Source organism: Aspergillus costaricaensis (assembly GCF_003184835.1).
Source record: "Aspergillus costaricaensis CBS 115574 unplaced genomic scaffold BO79scaffold_6, whole genome shotgun sequence".
Classification (NCBI taxonomy): Eukaryota; Fungi; Ascomycota; class Eurotiomycetes; order Eurotiales; family Aspergillaceae; genus Aspergillus; species Aspergillus costaricensis.
The window spans coordinates 947,509-973,641 of NW_020291806.1; the positions used below are offsets into that span (position 1 = coordinate 947,509).

Sequence of the window (26,133 nt, forward strand, 5' to 3'; positions counted from 1 at the left end):
TTATATAGGAGATGTCACTTGTATATTACTAGCTAGGGATTTTGATAGACTTTGATGACTGGATGTATTTGTAAATAAGCATAGCGGGGTTTATAACTGTGACTATATAATCAGACAATTTGGATCACAATGTGAAGATGACTGTGTAGTATTTACTCGCTACTATTCGCCTTAGCTATAGCTGTATCTTGTAGCTTAACTAAAGAGTGAACAAGTATTGAATAATGAGGTAAGCATAATACTTATGATCATAGTAGTTAACCTAACCTGTGACATCCTTGTATGGAAACATGAATCAATATACTTCTAATCCAACCAAGGTACTATAGTAACGGAAACATCAAACCACTATCCTTAACCCCAGTCTCATTTATACCATACTCCCCGGATTATACTAAAATATTCCCAATACCAAACTCTAACCTGCTACTCGAAATCCCACCCCAGTTTCCCAGTCACGCGACGCGAACACATCACCGGGCCAACAATTCCAAACCAGAACCGATGTTGAGAAAATCCATCAAAACCAAGGTTTGACCCGATCATCTGAGAACGGTAGAAGCATTAGATCGTCGAGATGAAGTCAAGATGGCGTTGTGATTACGATGATGCTCTGGATCTGCGTCTGCGGGGTAAACATAGATGTGTTGGCCCTGATGTTGGCGTGGACTAAACTACATGTAGGCTAGACTGGGATGCTACCTGTGTGTTGTGTAGTATGTATGTATGTAGGTCCCCTCACAGGATACAGTGTATACATTATCTATTATTAATGTAAGTATTGTATGTGTATGTGTATGTGTATGTGGGATAAAGTTTATCTGTATAGGAGGGGCGGAGAATATTCCTGTTTGTTTGTTTGTTGGGTGGGCGGTGTTGTGCAGTGCAGGTATTGATGGATATATTGAAGTTTGGGAGTGGTTAGGTACATGCTTTAGATGTAGGGAGGGAGGGGGAACATGCGGTCTATTATTGGGGTGAGGGTTACTATTTTACTTTGTGTTGAAAGGTACGGAGAGTTAGTAGTAGTAGTAGTAAGTAGTCACTGAGTGGTCAGGGTTCCGAGGGCCCTGATCTAGACTACTATCTACGGAGTATAGCATTTAGAATTCAGGAGTGATATACTCCGGCTGACGCTTACTTGCTATCTATTGTCTACTGTATACACATACTTTCTTTGCATAGATAGTAAATAGACACATCAGTGCTTTGAATACGAGAGCTGAATAGTGGGACAGACCCATCACCAAGAGTACCGTGCATGAAATCCTGACGATCTGGTGCACCGACAAAAGCTGAAGAGGTGGGATGATGATGTGATGCCGATGATGATACACAACTTCAATTCCCAGCCTGTCTGTCCTGCTGTATTCCAGCTGCAGATGCTGCCCGCCACGGAAAAGAGTGGAGATAAAGTACATACATACATACATTGCAGCATGTGAGTTGTACGACTTCCCCTTCCACTCTACCTACCCACTCTCCTACCTCTCCGTCTCTACCCATCCTCTTCCCGTCCGTCTGCATTGCATTCCCTGGACTGCAGGAACTATGACAATTGCATACGCACAATGATGAATGCATGGTGGAGAGAGAAAGTGGAGGGTGGAGAGTGGCTGTGACTATCTGACCAACCCATTGTCTTGTCTGCATTATTCTTTTTGTTGCTCCGTCGAGAACATACCTGGAAACAATGGATAACATTCTCCTCCTAGGCAACAGATAGGTAACTAACGATGGAGTATGAAGATGAGACCTGGAATGATTCATAGTTAACTATCATTGGTGATGGTGACTTAGATGATTGGTGAACCGTCCACCTGTCGCATAAGGTTGGTGATCCCTTGCTGAGATGTGATACATCGCTCATTTTCCCGATCTACAGTAGGAGAGGCAGATAATATTTACTAGAATGTGTGTCTGTGTGTGTGCACACACACATCGCATAGATGAGGCCATAGGTATATTCTGTCCTATCAACCACTATCTATTCACAAGAGACTGGCCAGCTACCCCTGCTACTGCAGTGCACAGCAATATGCATGACAGCCTCGTCGCGGTATCCCAAATCCACAGACTTCCCCCAGCCAAGACTAGGAGTGGCGAGGCCCGGGTTCCATGCAGAAAGGAGCGCGCTGTGCCCTTTGTCCAGCTCTGGTCTTAGCGCGACCTCTCATCCATCCGATTGGGTCCTCTTCCAATCTTCTAGACGACCCGGCATCTACTCCACTCTCGCCGATCTGATTCGCCATAGGCTCCAAACGGCGACGCTAGGAACGATTATCCTTGGGACTGCGGTTGTAGGTGGAGCTACTATGTACACTGTGATTCGTTGCGTTTTTGCCTGCCTCCATTTCTCCTACGAAGTTAGTGCATAAGTCAAGTAACTTGGAAGGCTAGCGCCTGCAGCAGCGCTATGCGCTAGTGTAAGGCTCTTGTGTGTAGTGCTTTTTCCCTTCCTTTCTTTTTTTTTTCTTTTACTTTTTCGGTGGTGGTGTGTGTCCCTTTTTCTCTGTCCCAAGGTTTGGTCCTACTTTTTCGAGTCCCAGCACTAGGCTCCCATGGCCAACACACTTCACACCCACTTGTCATGGACCAAAGCATTCCTTCAAGCTAGGCTGATGAGTACCATGGAAGGTGTTAAAGCTATGATGCATCTACCCGTAGGTGGTTGCCGCCGTTTTGCCGTCAGTGGGAGGGACACAGTGTATACCTGTAGTTTGAAGTATTGCCCCGTAGTTTTTAGACAAAACGACCGAGCAGAAGACTTGTTACTTGTTAGAGGCTAGGCAAAAAGAAGAAATATCAAATCCGATAGTCCCAAAAAATGGTCCGATTTTCGCGGAATCTGTCGGTGAGAAAAAGAAAACAAATAAACAACCACTCCGAGTTTTTAGTCTGGAAGTTCAAGAAACTGGGCTGGAAGTAGTAAGTCAGTAAGTAGGTCGGTCGCCTTGATCGCGGGTTAGGGATGTTCGAGCAGGGCTTGTTTGTTTCTGTCTATCTATCAGAAAAATTTCTGCGCAGCAACCAGGTCCCAAGGCGCTCTAGTGAGCTGCAGGTTAGCCAGCAGTAGCTACCCGATTCGCCCTCCCTTGGATTGACTCCACGGAGCATACTCCATCATGGAGTCCATGCAGAACCTCAGTTGATCACGGTCTCCTCCACCAATCACCATCGCGGGCTTTCATTCTGGTCGTCATAGACACATGGTTGGTTCCACCGTACTTTTTGCCCCTTCAGTCCATCGGCCGTGTTTTAGTTTCGCTTCTCGCCCATCTTTCGCCCTCGGCCGGTCTCCTTCCCAGTGTGTGTCCAGTTGACGCTCTTTTCTGTGCTTGGGTTGCTTTGGTCGCGACACACGGACGTTTTTCTTTCTTTCCTTTGAGAATAGGGAATTGGGATAAAGCGGTGTAGATGTGTACATCCTCTAGTCTCTTCTTAGTAGATTGTATTCAATCTTCCGACTGTGGGGGGTTGCTCAAGAAGAAAGAGATAGATCCAAAAGCAGCGATAACAATCCCCTAGAATGGAATAACAAAAACAAGACGCATCTTCGAATTTGAATTTTATTATATTTTTTATTTTTTCTTCTCATTTTTCCTTTTAATGGAGGGAATCGGAGGGGGGCACACCAGTTCCAGTTCCCATCCCGGCATTCCTGGAAATCCCCAATAAAATTCACCCCCCATCGTGCGTCGGACCAATAATCGCCACCCTAAAACATCCACCCGTTTTTGCCCATTTTAATTTTCACCCGGGGCGCAAAAGAGAGAGCAGAGAAAAAAAAAAAAAGAAAATTTTTCTTTTCGAAGGGTGGAAACCATCACATCCAAACTTATCCCAACTTGAACATATCCACCTCACGGAACGGATTCCTCAGGCTTCGTGCCTTCCTATTGTTATTTCCATTACTATTTCGATTACCATCGTCGCTGCTTCCTGTTCCGACGGTAAGTACGGCCGGTCTCTAACTGGCCAACGATCGTTCCGGTGATTATTCCATTCCCATTCCCTCGCCTTTCCATTGCTCTCTCTGCCTCTCTGTCCTGTCCCCATCTTCCCGTGCAGCCGGTCGGCATCTCATCATCATCACCGCCGCCGCCGCCGCCCATCTTTCCCTAACTCTCCCATTCCCTTCCCATCCATCCATTCATCCATCCTCCCTCCCTCCCTCATCCCCCCCCCCTGTGCACCATACTTCCTGTAACATTTACCCTACTTTCCCCTTTCCCCCCCCAAATCTTTCTCACCATCTCCTTCCTATCCTATTGTTTCTTGTCTCTCTATCTGTCTGTTTATCTGTGTCTCTGTGTGTGTGCTATTAGACTATTATCTTGCTACTCTTAGTGCTACTTTTATTTCCCTGTTTCTATACTGTATTGTTCCTCCCTCGTGTTTTGTGTGGTTATCGGTATACTACTTTACTACTACTACTTCCATTATCGCCTATCGTTCTCCTATTTCCACTGTACCCCTACTACACCTTTTTGACCACCTTCCTTCCCTTCCTTCTTTTTTCCGACTACGCAACTATGCCTTATAATACACGTCGCAAGTCGTTGTCGCTCCCCTCCTTGGGAATTCACCTCCCTAATACATCTCGCCGCTCTCCCTCCGCCACGAAATCGCCTCACGCGACCGATGATCAGCTCCCTCCCTCCAAGAAAGTGAAGAGGTCGCACGACTCGGCATACTCGCTATCTCCCGAGCCTTCCTCGTCTTCCTCTGCGCGCACTCCCGATGGCAAGGAATCCGCCGCTCCTCTACGTCAGAGTGGGCGGCGCGGTCCTTTGGAACATACGCCACCGCCATCCCCCACCGATGGTACTGTCGCGACTAAGATCGACACCGAGGGGATCAATGATGACATTGTGGTTCGTGTGATTGAGCAGTTGGAAAAGACTGGAAACCGTCCTCATTTGGTGAAGGAGTTGGCTGCCGTTCTTATCGCATTGAATGAGAATGTCGCAAAGTACGTGCCCCTCTTTTGATCTTTACCCTCTCCTATGTCGCTGGCCATACTAACGAGTTTATTTTCCTTTACAGCTCTGCGAACCCTGCAGCCCTTTTATCTTCTAGGTTAAGTGCGTACATGAAGCGCCCGTGGACCGCTCTGGCGCCCTGTCCTTTGGCAAAAGAACTGGTCCCTATTCACCCGCGCAAAGTATACTACTACTTGACGACATTGCCCCGTCAGCCTCTGCCAGAGAACTCGGACGATGTCATCATCCCCGGTGTAGAGGGCAAGGATATCACTCCCAGTGTCTCCAGCGCTGATCTAGACGAGGAAGACGCGATGGCGCGAGAGCGGTCTCGCCTCAGTCCCAGTCCGGAGGTCGACTTGTCCTCGCCTGACTTCGAGGAAGAGTCCATCGACTTGGACGGTCGCAATGGCCCCGGCGGTGCGTCAAGATCTGGCACCGACTTTAACGATCACCACCATGCGCGGTTGATGCACTCGAACCGTGCTGCCTCCCCGCCGTTGGAAGGAGATGAGAAGGAGTTCACACAAACCGCCAGCGCCGTCCGTGAGCGGGCCTCGGAACAAAAAGGAGGCCAGCTTCAGATTCCGGGAGGTGGCTTTTCTGCTCTTTCGGAAGGTCTGAGCGAGTTGCACGATGGCGCCATGAGCATTTCCGATTCCGTGGAGGACAGCCCTCTCTCCTCCATTAGCGGTGATCGCATGTCGGACGACCAGGATGGTGACTACTTCTCGCACAACGCATACCAGCAGCAGTCCCCTCTGCAAGATCATCTCCAGCAGCAGCAGGATCTCGATGACGCTGCTGTCGCCACTCTCTTCGGCACATCTCCCTCCCCGTCCCTCACATCTGTGGCCTCATCCATCTCGTCTGGCACGAGCGTGGCTTCCGATGACGGGCTGGATGGTGAGACGCAACCCGAAACCATCGGACGCACCCCTCAGATCAGCCTCCCGGAGGACCTGACCGTCCCCCCGGTATCGGCGCTCAAGCGTTCCATCGACATGCTGAACAGTGGGCTTCCCGATCTGGACATGAAAATGTCCGATCTCAATGAGCAGGACGACAAACTGCCATTGGGAGCCAGTGCCTTTGCCAGCCAGGATGTCGAGATGGTCTTTGATTCGTGGCGAGAGCTGCAGAGTCCCGAGACCGTGGAAGTCGATGAGCTGGACGAGATGTTCGGGGAAATCTGAACGTCGTCGTCGCGGCACTTCTCATCCACCAATCGATAGACTAGAGGCGTTTGGATCGTGTGTTTCTTTCTCGGGGAGTTGAAAACCAAACAAACTCCTTCCATCTCCACTCCCGCTGTAGCCGGCCTGTTGAGCCGGCTACCCACCTACACCACCTTGATACTCCGTTTGACCTAATCTTGTACAGTTTCTATTTGTTTAATGCCCGTTTCGCAACCTTGCTGCATCTTGTTTTGACCCCGCCATCACCGGCGAGGCTCTCGCGCCTGCTGCGCCTGTACATATATACTCTTTCCCCTTTCTCACTCTCTGACCGTCTTGATTTTTTATTATATCCCCTGGCTGGCCGTGATGTATCTGATTGATCGTTTTCTGGGGGTTTGAATTTGCAAGTTCTTCTCAAATGATGGGCAAGGAGAGATGAAGCCCGAAGCAGGTGATGATGAATACGGCCGAAGGAAGGAGAGGACCAGGGAGAAAGAAAAACACTGGGATATGCTTGATGTCTGACTATGTATGCTTAGCGCCTGTGGCCTTTGAATCCAAAAATTCCCCGCAAGGGTTAGATCTGACGAGAACCATGTGCCTGTTAACTCTCTGCTTTTGTAGTTGGAGTAGCTCCTTCATCCTCGTATGCCCTTTTATCATAGTGAGTAGATATCTACCAGAACGTCTGCTGTGCCTGATAGACGCACGGCCTCCCGCGCCCTGGGGAATGTGGATGACCGGATCCTTCCTGGAATGTGGGGGGCCATTTGGCGTGACTGCAGGAACGAGACATGCCAAAGTAGCGGTTGTTGCAGGGAGTGAAAACGCCCGACCTATGAGAAGAGATGTAGCACCATGGCAGAAGTATCCTGTGTCAAGAAAGAGAGAGAGAGATGCTGGGATGAGTGGATACCTCAGGCACTAGAAGGCACTGGACTTCCATGACGTCATGCTAGTACTCTTAGTCATGTAGGCGGTGGATGAATTTGGAAGGTTCTGGTTGGTTGGCGGGCAGTGGAAGGGGGGACAAAGTACTTTGTTGCAATGGTCTCGAGTGGTCGGTCGTATCTAGTACTTCGTAGTAGAAGTAGGATGCCATAGTAGTTCTTATCCCGCCGCACGCCCCTCTTCACATCCCGAATCCCCTGCACTTTTGGTTCCAGACTTACCCCCCCAATCTTCGTGCTTCTCTGCATTCCTATCCTCTTCAGGGCACATCAACATCCTCTTACCTTCATCGATTCATTTTCGACCTTGACTTTGCGCCTGGTCTTCTGCTCCTTGATCCCGGTTTAGAAGCCCGGTTCGCACTCGGTCCCCGCGCGACATCATGCTTCAAACCTTGGCTGGATCTTTCTCATACGTCCGCCTGAAGTATTGACCGGCGTGGTTCATCGCCTTCCCAAATCGCAAAATATATCCAGCCAATTCTCATCCAAAGAATCTTTTCCGGATCCAAGAAATACCACGTGACCGGCTGTTAATTCTCTCGGCGATTCGACTGGTGTGCTGTGGCGTTACTCTTCCAGGAACCATCTATCGTGGGAGAAAAAGACCATGGAGACGCCTGGGTTTTCCCAGCTTGATGAGGGCCTGTCGCAGGGCGATATCCCCCTTCGTCCTCATACCGATGGTCCATCTATTGTCGTGCCTACCGCGCATCCGCCGGCTCTTCCGGGCACCTCGTCGCATAACCCTCAGAAACCCAGATTGGCCACCCGTCCCGCGCATGCCGAGAAGAAACAGCTTCCCTCCACGGGGAGCAGCAAAGTCGCCATCCCTCGACAGCGTTCGGCTGCAGCCCCGCGATATACCAGACGTGTCCCGCTGGCGTGTGAGTCGTGTAGGCAACGGAAGACGAAATGTAGTGGTGATACGCCCGTGTGTCGGCAGTGCAAGGAGTTGAGGATAAGTTGTCGGTATCCGATCTCTTGGCGAGAGCGGACGAAAGGGTATGTTGGTCGTGGTTCTATGTTGTCTTTTGGTATTGAGAGTGAGGAATTGATATTGACGTTCTCAGGGAACTGGATAAACTTGCTGTGAGAGTCACGGACTATGAGAACTTACTGCGAGATCTTGGTACTATTGTCGATGGTCGGGCTGCGGAGCGTATTAGGACGGTGTTGGAAAAGGTTAGAGATATCCCGGTCTTGACGCTCCACGAAACGAATGTCTATGCTAGTCCCGCGAAGTCACTAACCCCGACCAGCACTCCTATAGCGGCAGCGGTAGCGGCGAAGGCACTCAGTCCAGCTCGGTGACACCCCAGGACGAAGACAACGATGATGAGGTGACCTCTCCTTCGTCCATCGGATCTTTGGATGCGATCGATCGGGTTGAGGAAGATGTGAACCGCACTCCGAGTTCCAGAGCCACTGGTTATATGGGGAAGAACTCCGAAGTTACTTGGATGCAGCGGGTGCGCATGGAGGCCGAACATCGTGCTCGCAAACTGCCGGGCCCCTACGAGGCAGAACATGAGGGCGAATTTGCCATTCACTCCGTCAACTACCATCTAGACGACATGGATATCTCGGTGCCAGGTCCTGTGCATGTGTACTGGATGCCGCCGCGCAAAGTGGCAGATAAATTCTTCGAAGACTACCTCGATACGGTCCACCCATTCTATCCTATCATCAGCCGGACCCTCTTTCGGGCGCAATACAAAACGTTCTTTGAGAGCGCTGCACGGCCAGGGGACAAGTGGTTGGCTATCCTGAACATGATATTCGCCATTTCCGCCAAGCATGCACATCTTACGCGGGCCCCGTGGCGGGGTGATGAGAATGACCATCTGGTGTATCTGACGCGAGCTCGGATTTTGAGCATGAACGGCGATGTGCTTTTTAGTCACCCCGATCTCCAGCAGGTGCAGGTCGAAGGTCTGATCGCCTACTATCTACTTGCGTCGGACCAGATCAACAGGTAAGCAGCTCCAAAGAACCCTCTAGCCAAATGTGTTTGTTCTAATCCGACATTCAAAAGGGCTTGGCGAATTGCCGCATTGGCCGTTCGTTCCGCAGTCACTCTCGGGTTGAACATGAAGAACTCCAGCGAGGGAACGGCCAACATATCCAAGGAGGCACGCTATAGGGTGTGGTGGTGTCTATACACATTCGAGCACATGCTGGGCATCATGACTGGTCGAGCTACGACCATTACCGACGGTATCTGTACCACACCCTTCCCTCTCCCCTTTGAAGAAGATCAATTGGTGGAAGCCGCAGCGACCAAGCTTTTGAACGAGCCCGAACTACGCCAGGAATACATTGATACGGCCCTCGCCTGCATCTCTGTGCGGCAAATGCCATCTAATCCCAAAGGGGGTCGAAACGCTCAGACGACAGATAAACCGCGTGATCCGGCATGGCTGAGAAGCCTTCCGCCCTCAAGTGCTCTTGGATTCCTGTACTACGTCGACCTTGCAGTTATTTCACAGGAGATTGTCAACCGTGTGTACTCACTGGATTGCGTTTCCATTCCATGGGGCCACATTGAGAACCGCATTGGTGAGCTGCGAGCCCGTACTGACGTGTGGTACGCCAATCTCCATGAGTCCTATGATTTCACTCGACGGGAAGACCAGCCAGCAGATACCTTGCGTGGCAAGCTATTCCTCGCCTTCCACTACTACAGCGCGCGCATTACGCTCGGACGACCGTGTTTATGTCGCCGTGACGCACGACAGACGGCGTCTAACAAGAAGGAGACATTCAGCCATGAGATGGCGGTGATATCATTAGACTCTGCCCGAAAGATGCTCGACTTGATCCCTGATGTGCCTGACGCTGTTCGTCTCTACGATATCTGCCCGTGGTGGTGCATTCTGCACTATCTTATGCAGGCAACGACCGTGCTGCTGTTGGAGTTGTCTTTTGGCAGTATTCATATGCCAGATGAGGAGGCAAATTTCCTACACGCCGCCAAAAAAGCCATTCGCTGGCTCTTCGCAATGTCTGAGAACAGTCTTGCATCTCGACGCGCATGGGAGTTATGTTATGGCAGCCTCCGGCAGATTGCTGCAGGTATGAGCTACGACATTAGCGACTTGCCCGCGTGTGGCTTTGAGGCTCAGCCTCGGACCCAGGATCAGGGCCAGGCGCTCAACGGTACACAACCTGGCTATCCGAACCAGCCGGAACAGTCCATACACGCGGGACCAACCTTCTACAACCCTGCGGCATCAGATATGAACAATCCAGCCTCAGCTCCTCTTCAGATGAACCAGCAACACAACATGTTGTTCGCTCAGATCGACCAGCCTTTCCAGGGCTTGGCGATGCCAGCTTCCAACCCGTTGTCCACGAATTCGGAGTTGAACTCCGGTCCCGGGGACTCGTATTTCCCGTACGATCCGATCAGCGGGGAATTCATCCGCTCATTCTTCCCTTCCTCTACCGATGAGGAACCATGGGGTGAAACGTGAGTGTCCTTGGTTGTTTGCTTGGAGAGCGCAACCTTGCCATTCGTTGTGGTTATTTCGCGCCTGATGATTATTGTCATCCCCATTCCGTGCGAGCCAGCGACGCTCTATACCTCTTGTCTATTGGGATTGACTCTCAAGTCTTTTTCTTCTTCTTTTTTCTATTTTCTTTCCTGTTATTGAAAGTATGTTTATGGCATGTATTTCTATCAACGTCTACGATATCACGCAGGGCGACTGGTGTTTTATAGGGTGTGATGGATAGAACCGGGTGATACAGGCTGGAACTGGTGGCTACTGCAACGATACACGAGATGGGATAGAGGTGACCGGAGCTTTAGGGTCTGATTGGCTTTTTATAGGATGATAGTTTATTGTGCACTGAAATACAATGGACCTCATCATATCTATTTCAATAAAATCCATCCATCGATCTAGACCGTGATATGAATATGCAATGCCCTAATTGGCTGACTGCAACACGCTTACTCAGCAGGATGAATTTCCCCGGCGAAGCTTTTCTCTTCGGCGGCGACGAAAAGCATCCAAAGCTTTCGTTTCCCTCCAACAGCTCCCCCCCAAGTCGCCGGTTATCGCCAGGCCCACGCCTTGTCCGCTCAGCTCGAGGAATGCCGACCCATCTCAACGATTAGACATGCGCCACAGAACGTCCGTCCGACGGTCACATCGAGATTTGGATTTCCTCCGCCCGCAGGTCTCCTCCGCTACCTCCTCCGTCGTGTCATGAAAAGGTGCCTGAGTCCAGCTCGTCTGCCGTGCCTGGACCGCGGATCTTCCTCCGTCCTCCACCCTTCGATCCTCCGTCGTCTCGTCCCCCGACACACACTCGCGTCCGCAAGCCGGGGACCTTTCCCCGATAGGCGACGACAATGGAGTCGCCAATTCTCCGTCGGGGCCGGTCCTCCGATCAATCGCCAATTGCTGCAAGACTATGTTAGGGTGGAAATGAAGAGATGTCCTATCGCAGGACCAGATCAGAGTAATCCGGAGGCTTGGATCGCAAGGCTGGATCAGTACCTGCCATCTTCGTTGCGGAGAGATAGCGACAGTGGTCATACAAACATTAACGGTGTTTCGGATGACAATGTGGTTGGGACTGATACAGCGGCTTATTTTGCGCAGACGATTGAATTGGCCAATTTACTGCTGCATGCGCGGGATTCCGGGAAGATGGATTTGCTAGTGTATGTTGGTTTCCGGTTGAATAATTGGCCCGCTGTGCAGTTCTTGATTAATCGTTTGCTTGATGCCGCGGACTCTCTCAAGGAGGTTACGATACCTTCTAGGCCTTTGTCTAGCTATGATTGGGGTCTGGGACAGGGGCTCTCGCTGGATGAGCTTACGGATAGGTCTGAGTCGCAGGCTCCGAAAATTCCGCAGGTGGCTTCGAATGGTCTGCTGGTGTCGGATATGACGAGCTTGGATGCTTTCACGGAGCGGCCGTATGCGGATGACCATTCGAAACGATTTATGGCTGAGGTGTGGCAGAGCTTAGGGTCTATCGTGCTGGAGGCTGCTGATGCTTCGTCTAACGAGTCGAAGCTGGCTATGTCTCATGTGTTTCAGATTCTAGCTCGGCTGCACCATTCTGATGCTATCTCCGATAGGGTGTATAAGTACGTCCCGCCGGATAGTTACCAAGCTACGTTCCGACCTCCGGGACTGCATCTGCTTTCCAGTCATATCATGAGTGTCCTGTCTGACGCTGCGTGGCTGGTTCATGAAGCGGAGGTTGCTGCCAAAGCGGCTGCTGCTGGCGAGGATTCGCCTTATCTTCCATTCAAGATGGGTGTTCGTGAGCTCGGGCCTGAGATCTGGCTGGAGTTTATTCTCTGGTGCTGTGTCGAACATGGTCACATCGAGGAGGGCGTATGGCTAATTGATCGAATGACAAGCAAGACTGGAGATCAGGCCTGGAAATTCCAGAGCTGGAAGCCTTTACTCGACGACTCTGGGTCGGTCTGGCAGACCAAAGTCGATCAGGAAGAGACCTGGCGACAGCCCGGCCACCAGGAGCGCTCTACGATGCTGCGAAAGCGGCATAGTCCGACGCCTTTCCACGGGCTCGGAAAGCGAACCATGAGCACTGAAGTGGCCGCGGCCTTGCTGGATAGCCTTCCCAATCAGGTATATCTAGGCCTCGGTTTCAGAGGTATGTCACCGAGCGCCCTCTTGCGCTATGCTTCCAGTCTCAAGTTCGCGATTGCCCCGTCAACGGACGACGGCAAATTATTGCCTACGCGCAGAACGTCGAACTGGTTCACCGTGCGGGTTGTGGAATCAGGAGGCCTCAAACCGGAAGCCGACCCCCGGATATTCGAAGACTTCCTCAGGATTGCGCCGTGCGTCGTTCCGCCCTGGGATACCGACCTCCACCACGTCAATGAAGATGCATTGACCCGAATGAGTCGGTCACAGCTGTACGATGACACAGCTGCCTTGGTCGGCCTGATCGAGTACAACATCCGGTTCTATTCGTCGAAGCGGTTCTGCGGTGACGCTTTGAACGCATTCTCCTGGCTGCAAGCCATCGTTGACAGCAGCAAGATGCAGCGCATCGACGAGTTCTTCTCTTCGCGCGTTGATCGACCTGGCGTCGTCCTCCCTACCCTCGACCTTGATGATTTGAATTCCGCTGAACCCTTCGAATCATCCATGCCGCAACTGTCCAGCGTTACCCTGGCCGAGCTGATCGATCTAATCACCGTCTCGCGCGCCTTCACATTCGGCAACTGGCTCTTCTACTCCGACGACATCGATGGCCCCCCAGTCCCTCCCCGCTCCTACGGCGACCAAGCCCTAGCTCCCTCCATCATCCGCTACGCCACAGCCACCCGGAACGCTGCTCTCTGCGACGCCGTCGTCCAATCCCTCTCCCAACCTCTCTCCTCAAACACCCTCCGCGCACTCCTCAACTCCCGCATCGCCCTACACCAATGGGACGCAGTCACCAAACTCTTCGAATACCTCCGCGACTACCGCGCCAAATCCTGGGGCCAGAGCAACGCCACCGCGCTCGCCGCAGAGATCATCCGTCTCGAGCACACCATCTACCGACAACAACCACCCCCAGACCCCTCAACCCTCCAAGAAACCACCACCTCCCTCACCCGCGCCAAGGACCTCCTCTCCCGCCTCCTCACGGGCGTCTACAACGAACCCACCCACATCGCCACATCCCGCTTCCAAGAACGCGCCATCTCCGGCCTCCACAACATCTTCCTCTCCATCCCAGGCACCCTCCACGACCTCGCCGCCTCACTCTCCAACTCCCTCCCCCACAAAAAAACCACCACCACCACCAACAATACCTCCCGCAACGCCATCCCCTACATCCCCACAACAGCCTTCCACACCCTCCTCTCCGCCATCGTCGACACCCGCGGCAGCGCCGCCGGCCAACGCTTCTACGACAAATGGTGTCTCGACACGAAGTCCCCCACCTCGCGCCGTCTCCAAGAAGGAGGCATCGAGAGATTCTATCTCGGCAAGGAGCGGAACCCCGCGAAGGGCGATCCGCACTTCGATGCCAAGTACTTCAAGCGTGCGAGGGAGAAGGCCACGATGCCAAACCCCATGACGGTGAGGATTATCGCGCAGGCTGCTGTGGCGGAGTATTATGGCTTTGAAGGCCAGGGCGGTGTGAAGAGTAACCCTGCTGAAGATATTTTGGATTTCTGTATCAAGAGGTTCGAGGCCTTTGGGATGCGGAGACGTGAGATTAATCGGGAGGTTGGGGGGATTGTGTATAGAAGACGGAGAGAGGGGAACAAGTTGAGGAGGGAGAAGGAGAGGAAGGAGAAGGAGAAGGAGAAGGTTGATGCTGTGACTGTGGCTGTTTGATTGAGCATTTGGGTGGGGAGGGTGTTTATACCATGATTGGTCTGTCTGTTGTGTGTGTGTCCTTTTGGGGGTTTATGTATTATTTTGGTTTTGGGAGATATATATGCATGGGTTGTTTATAGATGAGCGATAATAGATTACTGTATTATACTACCTATTAAATATGTATTGATGTGCCTTTTATACGGATATTTACTTTTGATCGTATGTGGTAGCAACATGGACTACTTCAGTTACGGTCAGTTGAGATAGATGAGGAATATCCATCCCTTTTTGCTACCGATGGAAGCGTTATGAAACAGCTGTAAAAGGCATGGTATGTACACCCACTTCTAGCAATTATCAACACTAATGGCGCATTTGAACATCAAAGGTATCATAAACAACATATGTACCACAACCGAACATCCCAAAATACCCATAACGCATAATCCCAACCAGCTAGCTCCCAATAGCGCCCCAGTAGTAGACAACGATATCAGCAGAATGAACAAAGGTTTATGACACTGCGACTCCAGAGCTTCCCGCAATCATCAATCATCATACTCGAACCGTCATCGTGGCGCAGAATACACAGAAATATCATTTAGAGCTCCTCCTCCTCCTCCTCCTCGTCAACTCCCATCTCAACGTCCTCATCTGCATACTGCATGTCACCACCCAGTTCCTGCTCGACTTCGTCCACAACAAAGCTCTCGTAGTCTTCCAAGCCCTTTTGGACATGGACCTTGAAGCGGATGACATCGTTCAGCATGCTTTCCACATTGGTGTGCAACTCTTCTCTCAACGCGTTAGCGCGGAGAGTCAACTGCTCATACTCAATGTTCGTATTCATCTCGCGCTGCTCCATCAATTGAACGCTTTCGCCCAACGTGGCTCGCATCTTGGCCAGCTCCTTCTCCATCTTCTCAATCTGTGCATCCGACGCGAGCTTCTGCGTGGTGGTGACCTCCTTGAGCCGCTCGAATTCCTCTTCAGCGGCACGTGCCTTGTGCTCCAGAGCCTCAACCTCGCTTCGCTTCTCGTCCATTGCTTCCTTGATGTTGTCCAGGAGATTGCGTCGTTCCAGGTCATCATCAATGGCACGCTTCCGGCGCTCGTTGATCTCCTTCCGGAGGGCCTGCAGATTGCTGCGCACGATGCCGCGGAGATCGAGGTTGAGCAAGTGTGCTGGGTGATAACCGGTGAACGGGTCCGCCAATAGTCGATCTCCATCGGTTGAGATTCTGTTCGCTAGACCACCGACCTGAGAAGCGGAGAAATTGCTCTCGTTGACGTTGAGACTAAGTTCGTAATCTTCGCCCTTGGCATTGACAGCTGACGAAGGAATCAAACTATTCTGGTATCCGAGCGTGTTGTATACCTTGACGATCTCCTCCAGATCCTCGAGTTTCCTACTGGCCTCGGCCTCCTTTGCCATGACCCGCGCGTGGGTTTCTTCCAATCGATTGACCGTATCGTCAAGATTCCTCTGCAGGCGTTCACGTTCCGTGTTCATACGATCAATGTCCTGAATTGTCAGGCCTTGTTGGTCAACACTGGCCTGAAGCCCGGCACGCTCCTCTTCGGCGGCTTGCAGGTCATCTTCCGTCTTCTTGAGCTCGTCATCCAAGAATTTGATACGGGTCTCATATTTCTCGATCTTGCCTTGGACGTTCTGGTTGTAGTCCTCGAACTTCCTCTTGTCGTCCTCCAGAATCCTGAAATGTTTGTCCAACTTGGCCATATCCGGAGCATTCTTCTCCATCTCTTCGATCTGATCACGTAGCGCTCGGTTTTCGGCTTCCAAAGATTCCATCTCCTGAACGTATTTCTCGTTTCCTCTCTCAAACTCCTGGGCCATCATCTCAACGTGAGGGACTAGTCTCTTCTCGGCCGTCGCGTCATCCTCATCTTCCCCGCCTTGCAGCCAGTCGTGGTAGGCACTTGTAAGAAAACGGAAGATAATCCGGTCACCGGACACATCGACTCCCATCTCTGCGCACGCTTCATCATATTCCCCAAGCAGATATCTGTCCATCATCTGGGCCAGTTGCATAAGCCAATGCAGCATACCGAGGAATGTCGGCCAGTTCTGGCCTCCCACAGCCGCAATCTGCGACTTGGTGATACCCTTTTCGTAGGGATAACGTAGTTGCTTGAGAATGGGTGGAACCTCCGCGTCCATGCTCTTCTGAAACTTGTACCCAGGATCAATGCGATGATACAGCCATTGGAAAATGTAGTTGAAATCTTTTTGTGTAGGAGAGCGTAAGGTATTCTGCCCCAGTGAATGCTTCATCTCGAGCTCAAAATTGTTGTGCGTCAAGTATTCCAACAGCTCTTGTCCAATGCGAGCTTGAAAAGACCTATCTCTGAGTGGCCGCGGGTCTCTGGGGACACCAGCAACTGACGGGACCTGAGTAAAGAAAGAATGGTGACCCATGGCGCCACCCACGGACGGTCGTGAGAAGACACTACTCCTCCGTTGCAATCCTTGCGATCCTGCTGTGCTTTGCGACGACATCGGGCCCGGAGCAAAGCTTGGGCGCCCGACACTAGGGCCATGGAACATGTTACTGGAGACGGAGCGTCTGACTGATGAGAGACCGGCATCGGCACCAAAACCTCCACCTGAAGAAGACCGCTGGAAGTTGGGCTGTTGAGGACGACTGGCGGAGTTGAGAAGCGACATACGCGTGTGCTGAGAGGTGAAAGGAGGATTCTGGTATCCAATTGAACTGGTGCGCTTCAAGGCCGAGGAAGGTTGCGGGAGAGCGGAGTAATTCTGGCTACCCATCGCCATAGACTGAGACAGCCAGATTAGTATTATACAAGAGGGGCAGGCCTGAAGGAAGCAAGGCACATACCTCGCGGGGGCGCCTGATGCTGAACAATCCTGTATCCTGCGACATGATGACGGTAAAAGCCGCGACTGCGGCAGGCAATCACAACCCTAGCAAGCGCAAACTCTTTGAAAAACGGCTGATTTGCAAGGGGTATGCGATTTGTACCAAAATCGATATATCCAGAAGAGGCGCGACACCAAGTTGGCGATGGAGGCGCAATAGGAGGCGGGAGAGTTGTGGATGGCAGTAGCAACCGAGCGGGCAGCAATAATCATAATAATCAAAGTAAACAAGACATGCCACTTTCTCTCGTCCCAACAGAGTAGGCGGTGAAGCTCAGGGAACAACTGCCGGATTGGGCCAAGGCGCTATCACGAGACTCTGGGGAAAGTCACGGGAATCTCCGCCGCGGTACGAAACCAGAACCACGTAAATTACCAGCGCTACTTCCGAGGTCCATCTGATTTGGGAAGGGCCGCTCCATCGCCTCCTCATCCTGTGTCTCTCTTCTCCCCTTCTCCTCATCGTCCCTTTCTCTCGGATCCTTCCCCCAACACACCTCCTCGCTAAGAATAACCCTGTTACCACCCAGTTAGAGCTACTGCTCCTGGGAAAGTTGCCCATCATGGTTCGCGAGGAGCTTATCTCCTCTGCTGTAAGTGCCGCCTTTATCTATGATTAACATCTTGTTGCCGGAATCGGAGCTGACCCTCACGCTCGATCGCTAGGTCACCTGTATGTGCTCAACACTCCCATTTCATGTTGGTTCATGTGCTCGTCTAATGTCTTTGCAGTCCTCCAAGACCCATCTGTCGCCGCCTCGCCAATTGAGAAGCGAGTCGCATTCCTCCAGTCAAAGAACCTGACTAAAGAAGAGATCGATGTTGCGCTCGCCCGAGCAGGTGAAGATCCGTCTACAGCAGCTGCCGCCGTAACCGCGTCATCTGGCTATCAATCGCCTCCCCAACAAGCTGTCTACCGACCTCCTCCATCTGCTGCAGGCTATGGATATCCTCCTTATGGCCAATGGCAGGCTCCGCCAGAGTGAGTCTCGAGTTTTGCCCATTCCATACTGTATTCAACTAATCTTGCGTCGCAAGGCCCCCGAAACGGGACTGGCGTGACTGGTTCATCATGGCTACGGTGATGGGAGGAGTAGGTTACGGACTCTACACGATTACCAAGGTCGGTGTTTCATTACTCACATTGCTCGATCAATTGAAACATGCTGACATTGGTTAAGCGCTACATCTCACCTTTAATCGCACCCCCCACTCCACCCCAGCTCGAACAAGACAAGGAACACATTGATGAGCAATTCAATCGCGCATTTGCCTTGATCGAACAACTGTCCACAGATACTGCCGCACTGAAGTCTGCGGAGGAGACGCGCACAGAAAGGCTAGACACCGCCCTGCGGGAGGTTGAGAACCTCGTTTCTGACATGAAGAATGCCTCCCGACGGAGGGACGATGAGACCCGTCGTATCAGCGACGAGGTCAAGTCACTGAAGGATGCAATCCCCAAGGCGCTGGAAGGCGCCCGGGAAGGCAATGAGACACGGTTGAAGGAGCTTGGTGCTGAATTGAAGAGCCTGAAGGTCTTGCTGGGCAATAGACTTGGTGGCAGCGGCAACAGCGCCACCTCTCCTGCTCCTGGACGGTTCAGCGGTATGAGCATTCCTACTGCTTCTCGGCCTGCGGAGGAGTCAACTCCCGCCGCCACGGCCCCGGTCAACGGTACGCCCGCCGCGCCAGCATCAACCGAGCAGCCCTCTCAATCAGCACAGCCAAGCGCGAGCCCTAGCACTACCTCGGCGAGCAACAGCCCTCTGTCGCACCTGGGCCGTTCTGCTTCCATTCCTGCCTGGCAGATGGCTGCTGCCAACCGCTCCAAGACCGCATCTCCCTCGACCCCTTCCACCAGCACTCCGGACAACACGGCTAGCGCGGCTCCTGAGTCGAGCACCCCGGCCAGCTGAACACATACCAGATACTATGAAGATTTCACTTTCCAGCGAACTGCATTGTTCCAATTCTGTAATTAGATGGAGGTTATCGAACGAACTTTACGCATGAGATGTCTAGGCGTTGCTGGATGGTGCGGATGTACAGTATGTAGCACGTGAAAGTACCATGTCGCAACACCACTTCTACCCATAGGTATCCCGATTACATACAAAAAAAAATCTTAGAAACAGCATGCTCGTTCAATTCCTATAAACCACGAAACAGAATAAAGCCGCAGGGCAGACCCGCTCTTATCAGTCGATAGAAATTCCATGATTGACGCCCATCCGCCGCACCCAAAAGCTTGGCATTTCGACGTCAGTCCCGTTCACCTTCACAAGTCTCCAACATTTTACACCTCAAAAACAATCCTCAAATATGGACAACCCCCACCCAGAAAGAACCATGTCCACCCGTGACTCCTACTCGCACTCACGCTCCCACCGAGATCGCACCCACTCCCACACCCGCTCACGCACGCGCTCGCGCTCTCCCAATCGCGATCCTACCTCTAGATCCGACAGACACCGCAGCAGCAGACATCACCACCACCACCGCCATCACCATCACCGACACGACCGCCACCGCGACCATGATCGCGATCGCGATCGCCACCGCCGTGATCGCCATACCTCCCGCTCAAAAGATCAACCAGAACCGGCACCAGCAGCCCCCATAGTCCTTCCCTTCAACTCGCGCCAACTCACCAAATATGACCTGGACCACTACGCTCCCATGTTCGATATGTACCTGGACATTCAGAAGGGGATAATTATGGATGATTTGCCGGAGGATGAGGTGAAGGGGAGGTGGAAGAGCTTTATGAGGAAATGGTAAGCGGATCACGGATTTGGTTCTTTGGATGGTTAGATATATGCGAGGACGGGATTTAGTTGACATGGTGCTACTACAGGAACCGCGGGGAGTTAGCGGAGGGGTGGTATGACCCTGCTACATTGGAAAAGGCGAGAACGAATATTGCGCAAATGCAGGCGCAGACGAGTACGAATATTGGTTATCGAAGTGAATCGCAACAGAATGAGCGTGGGGATGAGACTCGAGATAGGGATGTTGAAGGGGAGGAAGATGAGGACGACGATGAATACGGCCCGGTGCTTCCCTCTACATCTGGGCGTGGTGGAGGTCCGTCCTCGGGACCTACGATACCTACGATGCAGGATTTGGAGTTGCGGAAGGGTATGTCTCGTCCCTTCTTTGCTGGTGCTCTTTTGTCTACCAGATGGTGGTAGAAGGGTCTACTTGATATGGGCATGAAAGCTAACAATGAGCAGAACTAGCAGCCGAAGACGCAATTGCGGCACGTCAGGACTCGCGCGCCCAATATCGCAGTGAACTGCGCTCACACAAGTCCGAGATCAAATACTTGCAGGAGGAGGTAGCGCCGCGCGCGGAACCGGGGACTCATGAACGGCGCATGGAGAAGCGACAGGAGGCCGCGGCGAGTAATCGCGCCTTTGCGGAGGCGAAGCGTGGGGGATCTCCGGAGGCAGCGCCGGAGGAGGACTTGATGGGGTCTGGAGAGAATGATCTGGATTCGTTGAAGAAGGCGAAGGAGAGGGAGCAGCGAAAGAAGAATGAGCGGGAGATTCGAAGGGAGGAATTGCTCCGGGCGAGGGCGGCGGAGCGTGAGGAGAGGTTGCAACAATATAGACTGAAGGAGGAGGAGACTATTGGGTGGTTGAAGACGTTGGCTAAGCAGAGGTTTGGGTAGTTCTTCTGTCTTGGTTTATATACTAGTGTGGTGATTGTGCATTGGCTGTAGACGGGACGTCAATGGAATATAGCCCCTTATCCCTGTCAACCTCTTGCCTACTTTTCATCCACGCTGCTGCTGCATCCTTAATTTGCATACAGGCGGCCACTTCTCAATTGGTCTTGTTATCATCATTGAGTCATTGATGCTGGATAATCTGATGATCACATGTTCAACTAGACGTACTTCTGTTTCCGGGCAGGGACATCATCTAAAGTATCACAATCTAAGAACGATGAATCGCTGCCCAGCCGCGCCCCTTTGTCGCTACAGTTATATACAATACACCCAAAAAGCCCTAAAGCAACCATACCGCCCATTCTCAAGAGCATCAACGCATTTCTACAATGTCACTCCCACTAGCAGAACCTCCTCTCAAACAGGTAAACAAGACACCCCAACACAACCCAACCGACTCTAATCACTACTAGGCTGGAACAACCACGATGAATTCTTCAAATTCACACGAGGCCGCTTTCTCGTCGATGAAGCCAAAAACCGCCGCATGCGCGAGATCCAATTCGACATGAACAGCCTCGCCCGTGTCGCAGCAGAATCAGTCGGAGCCACTCACTGCACCTCCATACAGAAGTACCCCGACGGCATGTTCAACAAGGCCTTTCTCATGTCGATGGACAATGGCCGCGAAGTCGTAGCCAAGGTTCCTAATCCGAATGCTGGTATTCCGTATCTAACTACAGCTAGCGAGGTTGCTACCATGGACTTCGTAAGTATATCCTACCACGTCTATTATATATGCTGGATCCAGCTAACACAACTTGATCCTGGGAGGCCAGAAACGTGCTCGAAACACCAGTGCCTCGCGTCTATACATGGAACTCACATGCGCAATCACACCCAGTCGGGGCCGAGTTCAACATCATGGAGAAAGCTAATGGCGTTCCTCTTTCTCATGTCTGGGAGTCACTGAAACTACCTCAGAAGCTCCAAGTGCTTCTTGCCATGATACGTCTACAAAAGGAATGGCTGAGCGTGTCATTCTCGCATTACGGTAGCTTATCCTTCGCGAAAGACATCAAAGCATCATCACCAGAAGACACCCACTACATCAAGGACGGCAAAGCCGTCAAGGATTCACAATTCGCCATCGGCCCTACCACAGGCCGCGATTGGTGCGTTGCAAACCGCTCACTTTGAGATATAGATAGAGGACCATGTACACACTATATCAGAATCCCTATCAGCCGCGAGCAGTCGCTGACCCGTTTATAGGGCCCGATATCCTGCAATTTCTGCAAGCAGTTGGGACACGAGAAACAAAAGCTATCCAATCCCTGCACCCACCGAAACAACTAGCCCTATTCTGCGGCCCAAAGCTCTACCAACCATGCCCCCAAACCAAAATCACAGCCTTATCCCACTACCACCAAATCCTCGAATCCCTCATCCCAAACGAGACAGCCCTCACCACCCCCCACCTCTGGCACAACGACCTCCACAACGACAACATCTTCATCGACCCGCAGAACCCCGATTCCATCACCTCCATAATCGACTGGCAATCAACCCACATATCCCCGCTCTTCACCCATAATCCCGATCCGGCCTTCCTCGACTGGACAGATGATCTCGAGCCCGAGACGCTCGACCTACTACCTAGACCAAATCTCTCCGGTCTCACTCCCCAGGAAAGAGCCGCAGCAGTGCGCGAATACACCACCCAGAACATATTCATCGGATGGCGCGAGCTCACGCGCGCCAAGAACCCAGCTCTATATCGAGCTATCGAGTTCAGGAAGACGCCCGCGTACGGGTTGATATTCCTCGCTCATCGGATGTTCGAGTATGGCGAGGCGCATTTCATGTCGCTGCTTGTTGATATGAGGGATCATTGGGGAGATTTACCAGGTACCGGTGACGTCCCGTTTCCGTTTGAGTTCACAGATGCGGAGATCGAGCGTATTAAAGTGGCATGTGATGGGGCGGTGGCGGGGACGGAGCTTGTCGCTGGGGTTAAGGAGCAATTGGGCGATTTGTGGCCGGATAAGGGGCTTATTGAGAATGAGAGGTATGAGGAGTGTAGGGCTGCGCTGGGGGAGGCTAGGGATCGGATTGTGGAGGAGTTGGCGGAGAGTGGGGAGGAGAGGGAGGAGTATCGGCGGTGGTGGCCTTTTGATTGAACTACTATTTCAGAGGGATATGATGTTTGTTGGTAGGACAGTGAACTTAATGCGTTCTTACATACTATGATGTTATTAAAGAAATCCAAAACTTTTTCTAGTCCTCTACCTCTATCTACCAACCATTTCCCAGTAATCCAGCACCCCTTTTTATATATAAGTAAAGAGATAACCATAAGAACTTAACGCCACAAAAAGCAACATAACCAGAATTTACTGAACAAAGAACAAAGAAGGCAAATAGATCAAACCTTCCTTCCCAAATCCACATCCCTAACCAACTTCAACATCTCCGTCCCCTTACTCACATCCCCATCCTCCTGCAACCCAAAGAACGGCTTGACAGCTACATCGACCGTCTCCTCAAACAACCTGCCCACAACCAACTCCTTGAGATCCTCACCAGTCTGAGCGAAATCCGGATAGGCATTCAACTCCAACAACCAAGCATTGCCCTTCTTATCGACCAAAAAGTCCACACCGAAGAGTTCAAACGCATTCGGCAGAGTCTGGAAATGCACCATCATGCCCCTCGCCGCAGCCTCGAAGATCTCGCCACTCACGGCGCAAATCTGATCAAAGACGTTCTGTTTCCATGTATCGCTGAGACCGGGGACGTAGTCTTCTAGGTTCCAGAAGCGACGGACGCTGTCGGGGTTAGCGCGGCCGTTTTCCTGGAAACAGGTGTTGGTGAGATGGCGGGCGAGGTCGGTGACTTCGTCTTCGTCTTCGAAGGGAGGACAGTAGGGTTTTGCGGCGAAGAGGGCGAGCATTTCCTTGAAGACGTAGATTTTGAGGGAGCCGACGGCGAGGACGTAGGTGCGGATGTGGAATTTGCGGTTGTGGGAGGAGGGGATGAGGAGTGGGGGGTCGATGTAGGGTTGGGCGATGAAGTGGCGGAGTTGGGAGGTTACGACGCCGTGGTTGTCGTCTTCGTCTTCTTCTTCGGGCTCTGGACGCTCGGAGCCGCTTTCATCGTCGGAGTCGGGCACTTCCCATTCTTCGAAGATCTCGCGCAGCCCGTCTTCGCTGTTGAAGAGGCGAATGCCTTGACCGCGGTCGCTCATGCCGGGCTTGAGAATCCACCATTCTTTTTCTTCGTCGGGGAGGGTTTCGTTCTTGGCGAGGCTGTCGCGCAGCTCGTAGGCCTCGAGGAGGGCGTCGTCGAGGAATTCGGCGTAGTCGAGCTCGAAGTCGAAGCCGGGCTTGAAGTGCTTGGCTAGGACGCTGTCTGGGTGTTTCGTCACCCAGTTGATGACGGTGTTGGACAGGTAGTGTTTGCGGATGAGGGCTTTGCGGATGATGTAGGCGTTGGCGAGAGAGGTGGAGGTGTGCATCATGACATGCTCGAATTCTAGCCGTTCGTATTCACGGTATTGGAAGATAGGTGTAGTGCGAGAGGGAAGGTCAGCGAGAGATGAGATGGCGCGACATTGACCATTTCCAAGACGACGCTGGAGCGCCCGCTCCATCAGACTCTGGACATAGGAGTCGTCGCTGTCGACGAGAGAATAGAAGGTAGGCTCAGTATTATTATCCGGTCTACATGAGATGGAATCTATCAGAATACCAGCCATAACAGACAGACCAAGATAAAGTGGTAGCAAAAACATCAGACAAAGGGGCGAACAGCAGAGTGCGAGATGCATAAACTAGCTTGTATATCTGACAGACGCGCAAATTCTATGTTATATGCAACCACGCCGCGACTCAGCATCATTCCACTCACAGCGTAATCTCTCCTTGAATTCCAGGGGTATGCATGAAATTGGCTCGAAGCGGCGTAACACTGTGACGTATTAGCGGATTGGCCAGCAAATTGATAGGGTCTGTACAAACCTGGTCATGCCCTCCTTGACAGCCCAGCCGTCGTTCCCTGGAGCACCCTCCTCCACACTTCTGTACACATCCGAGAAGTTTGGAGCCCACTCGAAGTGTTTGTGTTGGATGCGAGATCTCTTCAATGGGCTCGTTCCATCCACGGCTGATGGCGCCTTCTCTCCCGCGGGCACAGTCTGGTGTCGCACGTCGTGCTCCTGCTTCTCAGGCGAATTGGCCGAGGCCGAGGCCGAGGCATCGACCGCGCGGAAACAGCTGCCCGATGACCAGCGGTTATCAAGCATGTTGGTGTACAGCACCTTGTTCTGGCTCACACCAGGCTCCAGCGGGACATTGACAGTATATAGATCCACACCGTCGGCCCAGTTCTTGTGGAGGTACTCGATTAACCGAACGGCATGACGCGATGCCTCCGCGATGACAACGGGATCATGGTCTCTGGAGCTAAAGGCGTACGACAGTGCGATCGCGGGCTTTCCGCAGACTGCTGCCTCCATAGCACCGCCAATGGTTCCACTGGACAGGGCGAAGAGAGCAGTTGAATTCCGGCCGTAGTTCGGACCGGACACCACGAGGTCAATCGGGCCACGGTCTTGGAAGTAGTGGTACAGGCCAATCTGAACACAGCTGGCCGGTGTGGAGTCCACAAGAATCCATTCATCTCCATCGTAACTGTCATCATCGCCCTCGTTCATACCGTGAGGGAACTCGTGTGTGGTCCCATCGTCTTGGTGCAGAGTACCGGGACGGAAGTAGGTTGGCTTCACGGCGGCCCCGATCAGGTGGGCTTTACCGATCCATGATCGCTGCTGGTGGGGGAGAACGACAGATACAATGTGCCCGGCAGACTGCAACGATTGGACGAAGGAATGGATGTACGGCGAGGACTGGTTGGACGGCGGGCCGTCGTCGTTGACAACCTATAGGCGGAGGATGGTGATCAGCATGAGTTCAGAGGGGGATTGGGGGAAATAAATCTGGTCTTGCTCCAGAAGAGGTCTTCGAGAATAGGATAGGCCACTTACTAAGATATGCATTGTATGAGCGTGAGGAGTCTGGAGCGAGATAGACAGGGGCTGAGGAGAG

General features: G+C 52.2%; 7 protein-coding genes across 7 annotated transcripts; 5 read left to right on the forward strand and 2 right to left on the reverse strand.

The window, feature by feature from the left end:
- The first annotated feature begins 4,373 nt into the window (after positions 1-4,373).
- Positions 4,374-6,401, forward strand: BO79DRAFT_71500 (uncharacterized protein). Its single transcript, XM_025689650.1, has 2 exons — positions 4,374-4,975; positions 5,050-6,401. Exons 1-2 carry the CDS (start codon positions 4,536-4,538, stop codon positions 6,179-6,181), a joined length of 1,572 nt encoding a protein of 523 aa, XP_025542894.1. The 5' UTR covers positions 4,374-4,535; the 3' UTR covers positions 6,182-6,401.
- A 900-nt stretch (positions 6,402-7,301) lies between these two features.
- BO79DRAFT_285638 (C6 transcription factor) lies at positions 7,302-14,581 on the forward strand. Its single transcript, XM_025688381.1, has 5 exons — positions 7,302-8,121; positions 8,190-8,301; positions 8,379-9,094; positions 9,155-10,591; positions 11,144-14,581. Exons 1-5 carry the CDS (start codon positions 7,727-7,729, stop codon positions 14,454-14,456), a joined length of 5,973 nt encoding a protein of 1,990 aa, XP_025542895.1. The 5' UTR covers positions 7,302-7,726; the 3' UTR covers positions 14,457-14,581.
- A 200-nt stretch (positions 14,582-14,781) lies between these two features.
- Positions 14,782-17,498, reverse strand: BO79DRAFT_190027 (kinetochore-associated Ndc80 complex subunit NDC80). The gene is made up of 2 exons (XM_025680702.1): positions 17,306-17,498; positions 14,782-17,244 (listed from the first exon to the last, which is right to left on the reverse strand). Exons 1-2 carry the CDS (start codon positions 17,348-17,350, stop codon positions 15,043-15,045), a joined length of 2,247 nt encoding a protein of 748 aa, XP_025542896.1. The 5' UTR covers positions 17,351-17,498; the 3' UTR covers positions 14,782-15,042.
- A 306-nt stretch (positions 17,499-17,804) lies between these two features.
- pex14 (putative peroxisomal membrane anchor protein (Pex14)) lies at positions 17,805-19,426 on the forward strand. Its single transcript, XM_025680703.1, has 5 exons — positions 17,805-17,939; positions 18,013-18,019; positions 18,079-18,328; positions 18,385-18,469; positions 18,528-19,426. Exons 1-5 carry the CDS (start codon positions 17,910-17,912, stop codon positions 19,263-19,265), a joined length of 1,110 nt encoding a protein of 369 aa, XP_025542897.1. The 5' UTR covers positions 17,805-17,909; the 3' UTR covers positions 19,266-19,426.
- Positions 19,427-19,651: 225 nt separating this feature from the next.
- BO79DRAFT_285641 (uncharacterized protein) lies at positions 19,652-21,025 on the forward strand (the record flags this gene model as incomplete). The annotated part of the gene is made up of 3 exons (XM_025688382.1): positions 19,652-20,126; positions 20,207-20,490; positions 20,586-21,025. Exons 1-3 carry the CDS (start codon positions 19,672-19,674, stop codon positions 21,023-21,025), a joined length of 1,179 nt encoding a protein of 392 aa, XP_025542898.1. The 5' UTR covers positions 19,652-19,671.
- Positions 21,026-21,302: 277 nt separating this feature from the next.
- On the forward strand, positions 21,303-23,208 carry BO79DRAFT_252137 (phosphotransferase enzyme family protein; the record flags this gene model as incomplete). Its single annotated transcript, XM_025685907.1, has 4 exons — positions 21,303-21,450; positions 21,499-21,794; positions 21,860-22,204; positions 22,261-23,208. 4 exons carry the CDS (start codon positions 21,303-21,305, stop codon positions 23,206-23,208), a joined length of 1,737 nt encoding a protein of 578 aa, XP_025542899.1.
- A 245-nt stretch (positions 23,209-23,453) lies between these two features.
- Positions 23,454-26,121, reverse strand: BO79DRAFT_235938 (putative acid phosphatase; the record flags this gene model as incomplete). The annotated part of the gene is made up of 4 exons (XM_025684533.1): positions 26,073-26,121; positions 25,048-25,967; positions 24,938-24,997; positions 23,454-24,750 (listed from the first exon to the last, which is right to left on the reverse strand). The coding sequence occupies exons 1-4, from the start codon at positions 26,082-26,084 to the stop codon at positions 23,454-23,456; spliced, it is 2,289 nt and encodes a 762-aa protein (XP_025542900.1). The 5' UTR covers positions 26,085-26,121.
- Between the last annotated feature and the right edge of the window lie 12 nt (positions 26,122-26,133).

Excerpts from the sequence above, each read along its gene's own strand:
- pex14 (XM_025680703.1), top strand. The coding sequence starts at position 17,910 with ATGGTTCGCGAGGAGCTTATCTCCTCTGCT. Across the intron at positions 18,329-18,384 it reads CAATGGCAGGCTCCGCCAGA|GCCCCCGAAACGGGACTGGC; the intron begins GTGAGTCTCGAG and ends TTGCGTCGCAAG. Across the intron at positions 18,470-18,527 it reads GACTCTACACGATTACCAAG|CGCTACATCTCACCTTTAAT; the intron begins GTCGGTGTTTCA and ends ACATTGGTTAAG.
- BO79DRAFT_285638 (XM_025688381.1), top strand. The coding sequence starts at position 7,727 with ATGGAGACGCCTGGGTTTTCCCAGCTTGATGAGGGCCTGTCGCAGGGC. Across the intron at positions 8,122-8,189 it reads TGGCGAGAGCGGACGAAAGG|GGAACTGGATAAACTTGCTG; the intron begins GTATGTTGGTCG and ends TGACGTTCTCAG. Across the intron at positions 10,592-11,143 it reads GAGGAACCATGGGGTGAAAC|CTTTCGTTTCCCTCCAACAG; the intron begins GTGAGTGTCCTT and ends AAGCATCCAAAG.
- BO79DRAFT_71500 (XM_025689650.1), top strand. The coding sequence starts at position 4,536 with ATGCCTTATAATACACGTCGCAAGTCGTTGTCGCTCCCCTCCTTGGGA. Across the intron at positions 4,976-5,049 it reads TTGAATGAGAATGTCGCAAA|CTCTGCGAACCCTGCAGCCC; the intron begins GTACGTGCCCCT and ends TTTCCTTTACAG.
- BO79DRAFT_190027 (XM_025680702.1), bottom strand. The coding sequence starts at position 17,350 with ATGTCGCAGGATACAGGATTGTTCAGCATCAGGCGCCCCCGCGAG. Across the intron at positions 17,245-17,305 it reads GCATCAGGCGCCCCCGCGAG|TCTATGGCGATGGGTAGCCA; the intron begins GTATGTGCCTTG and ends TGGCTGTCTCAG.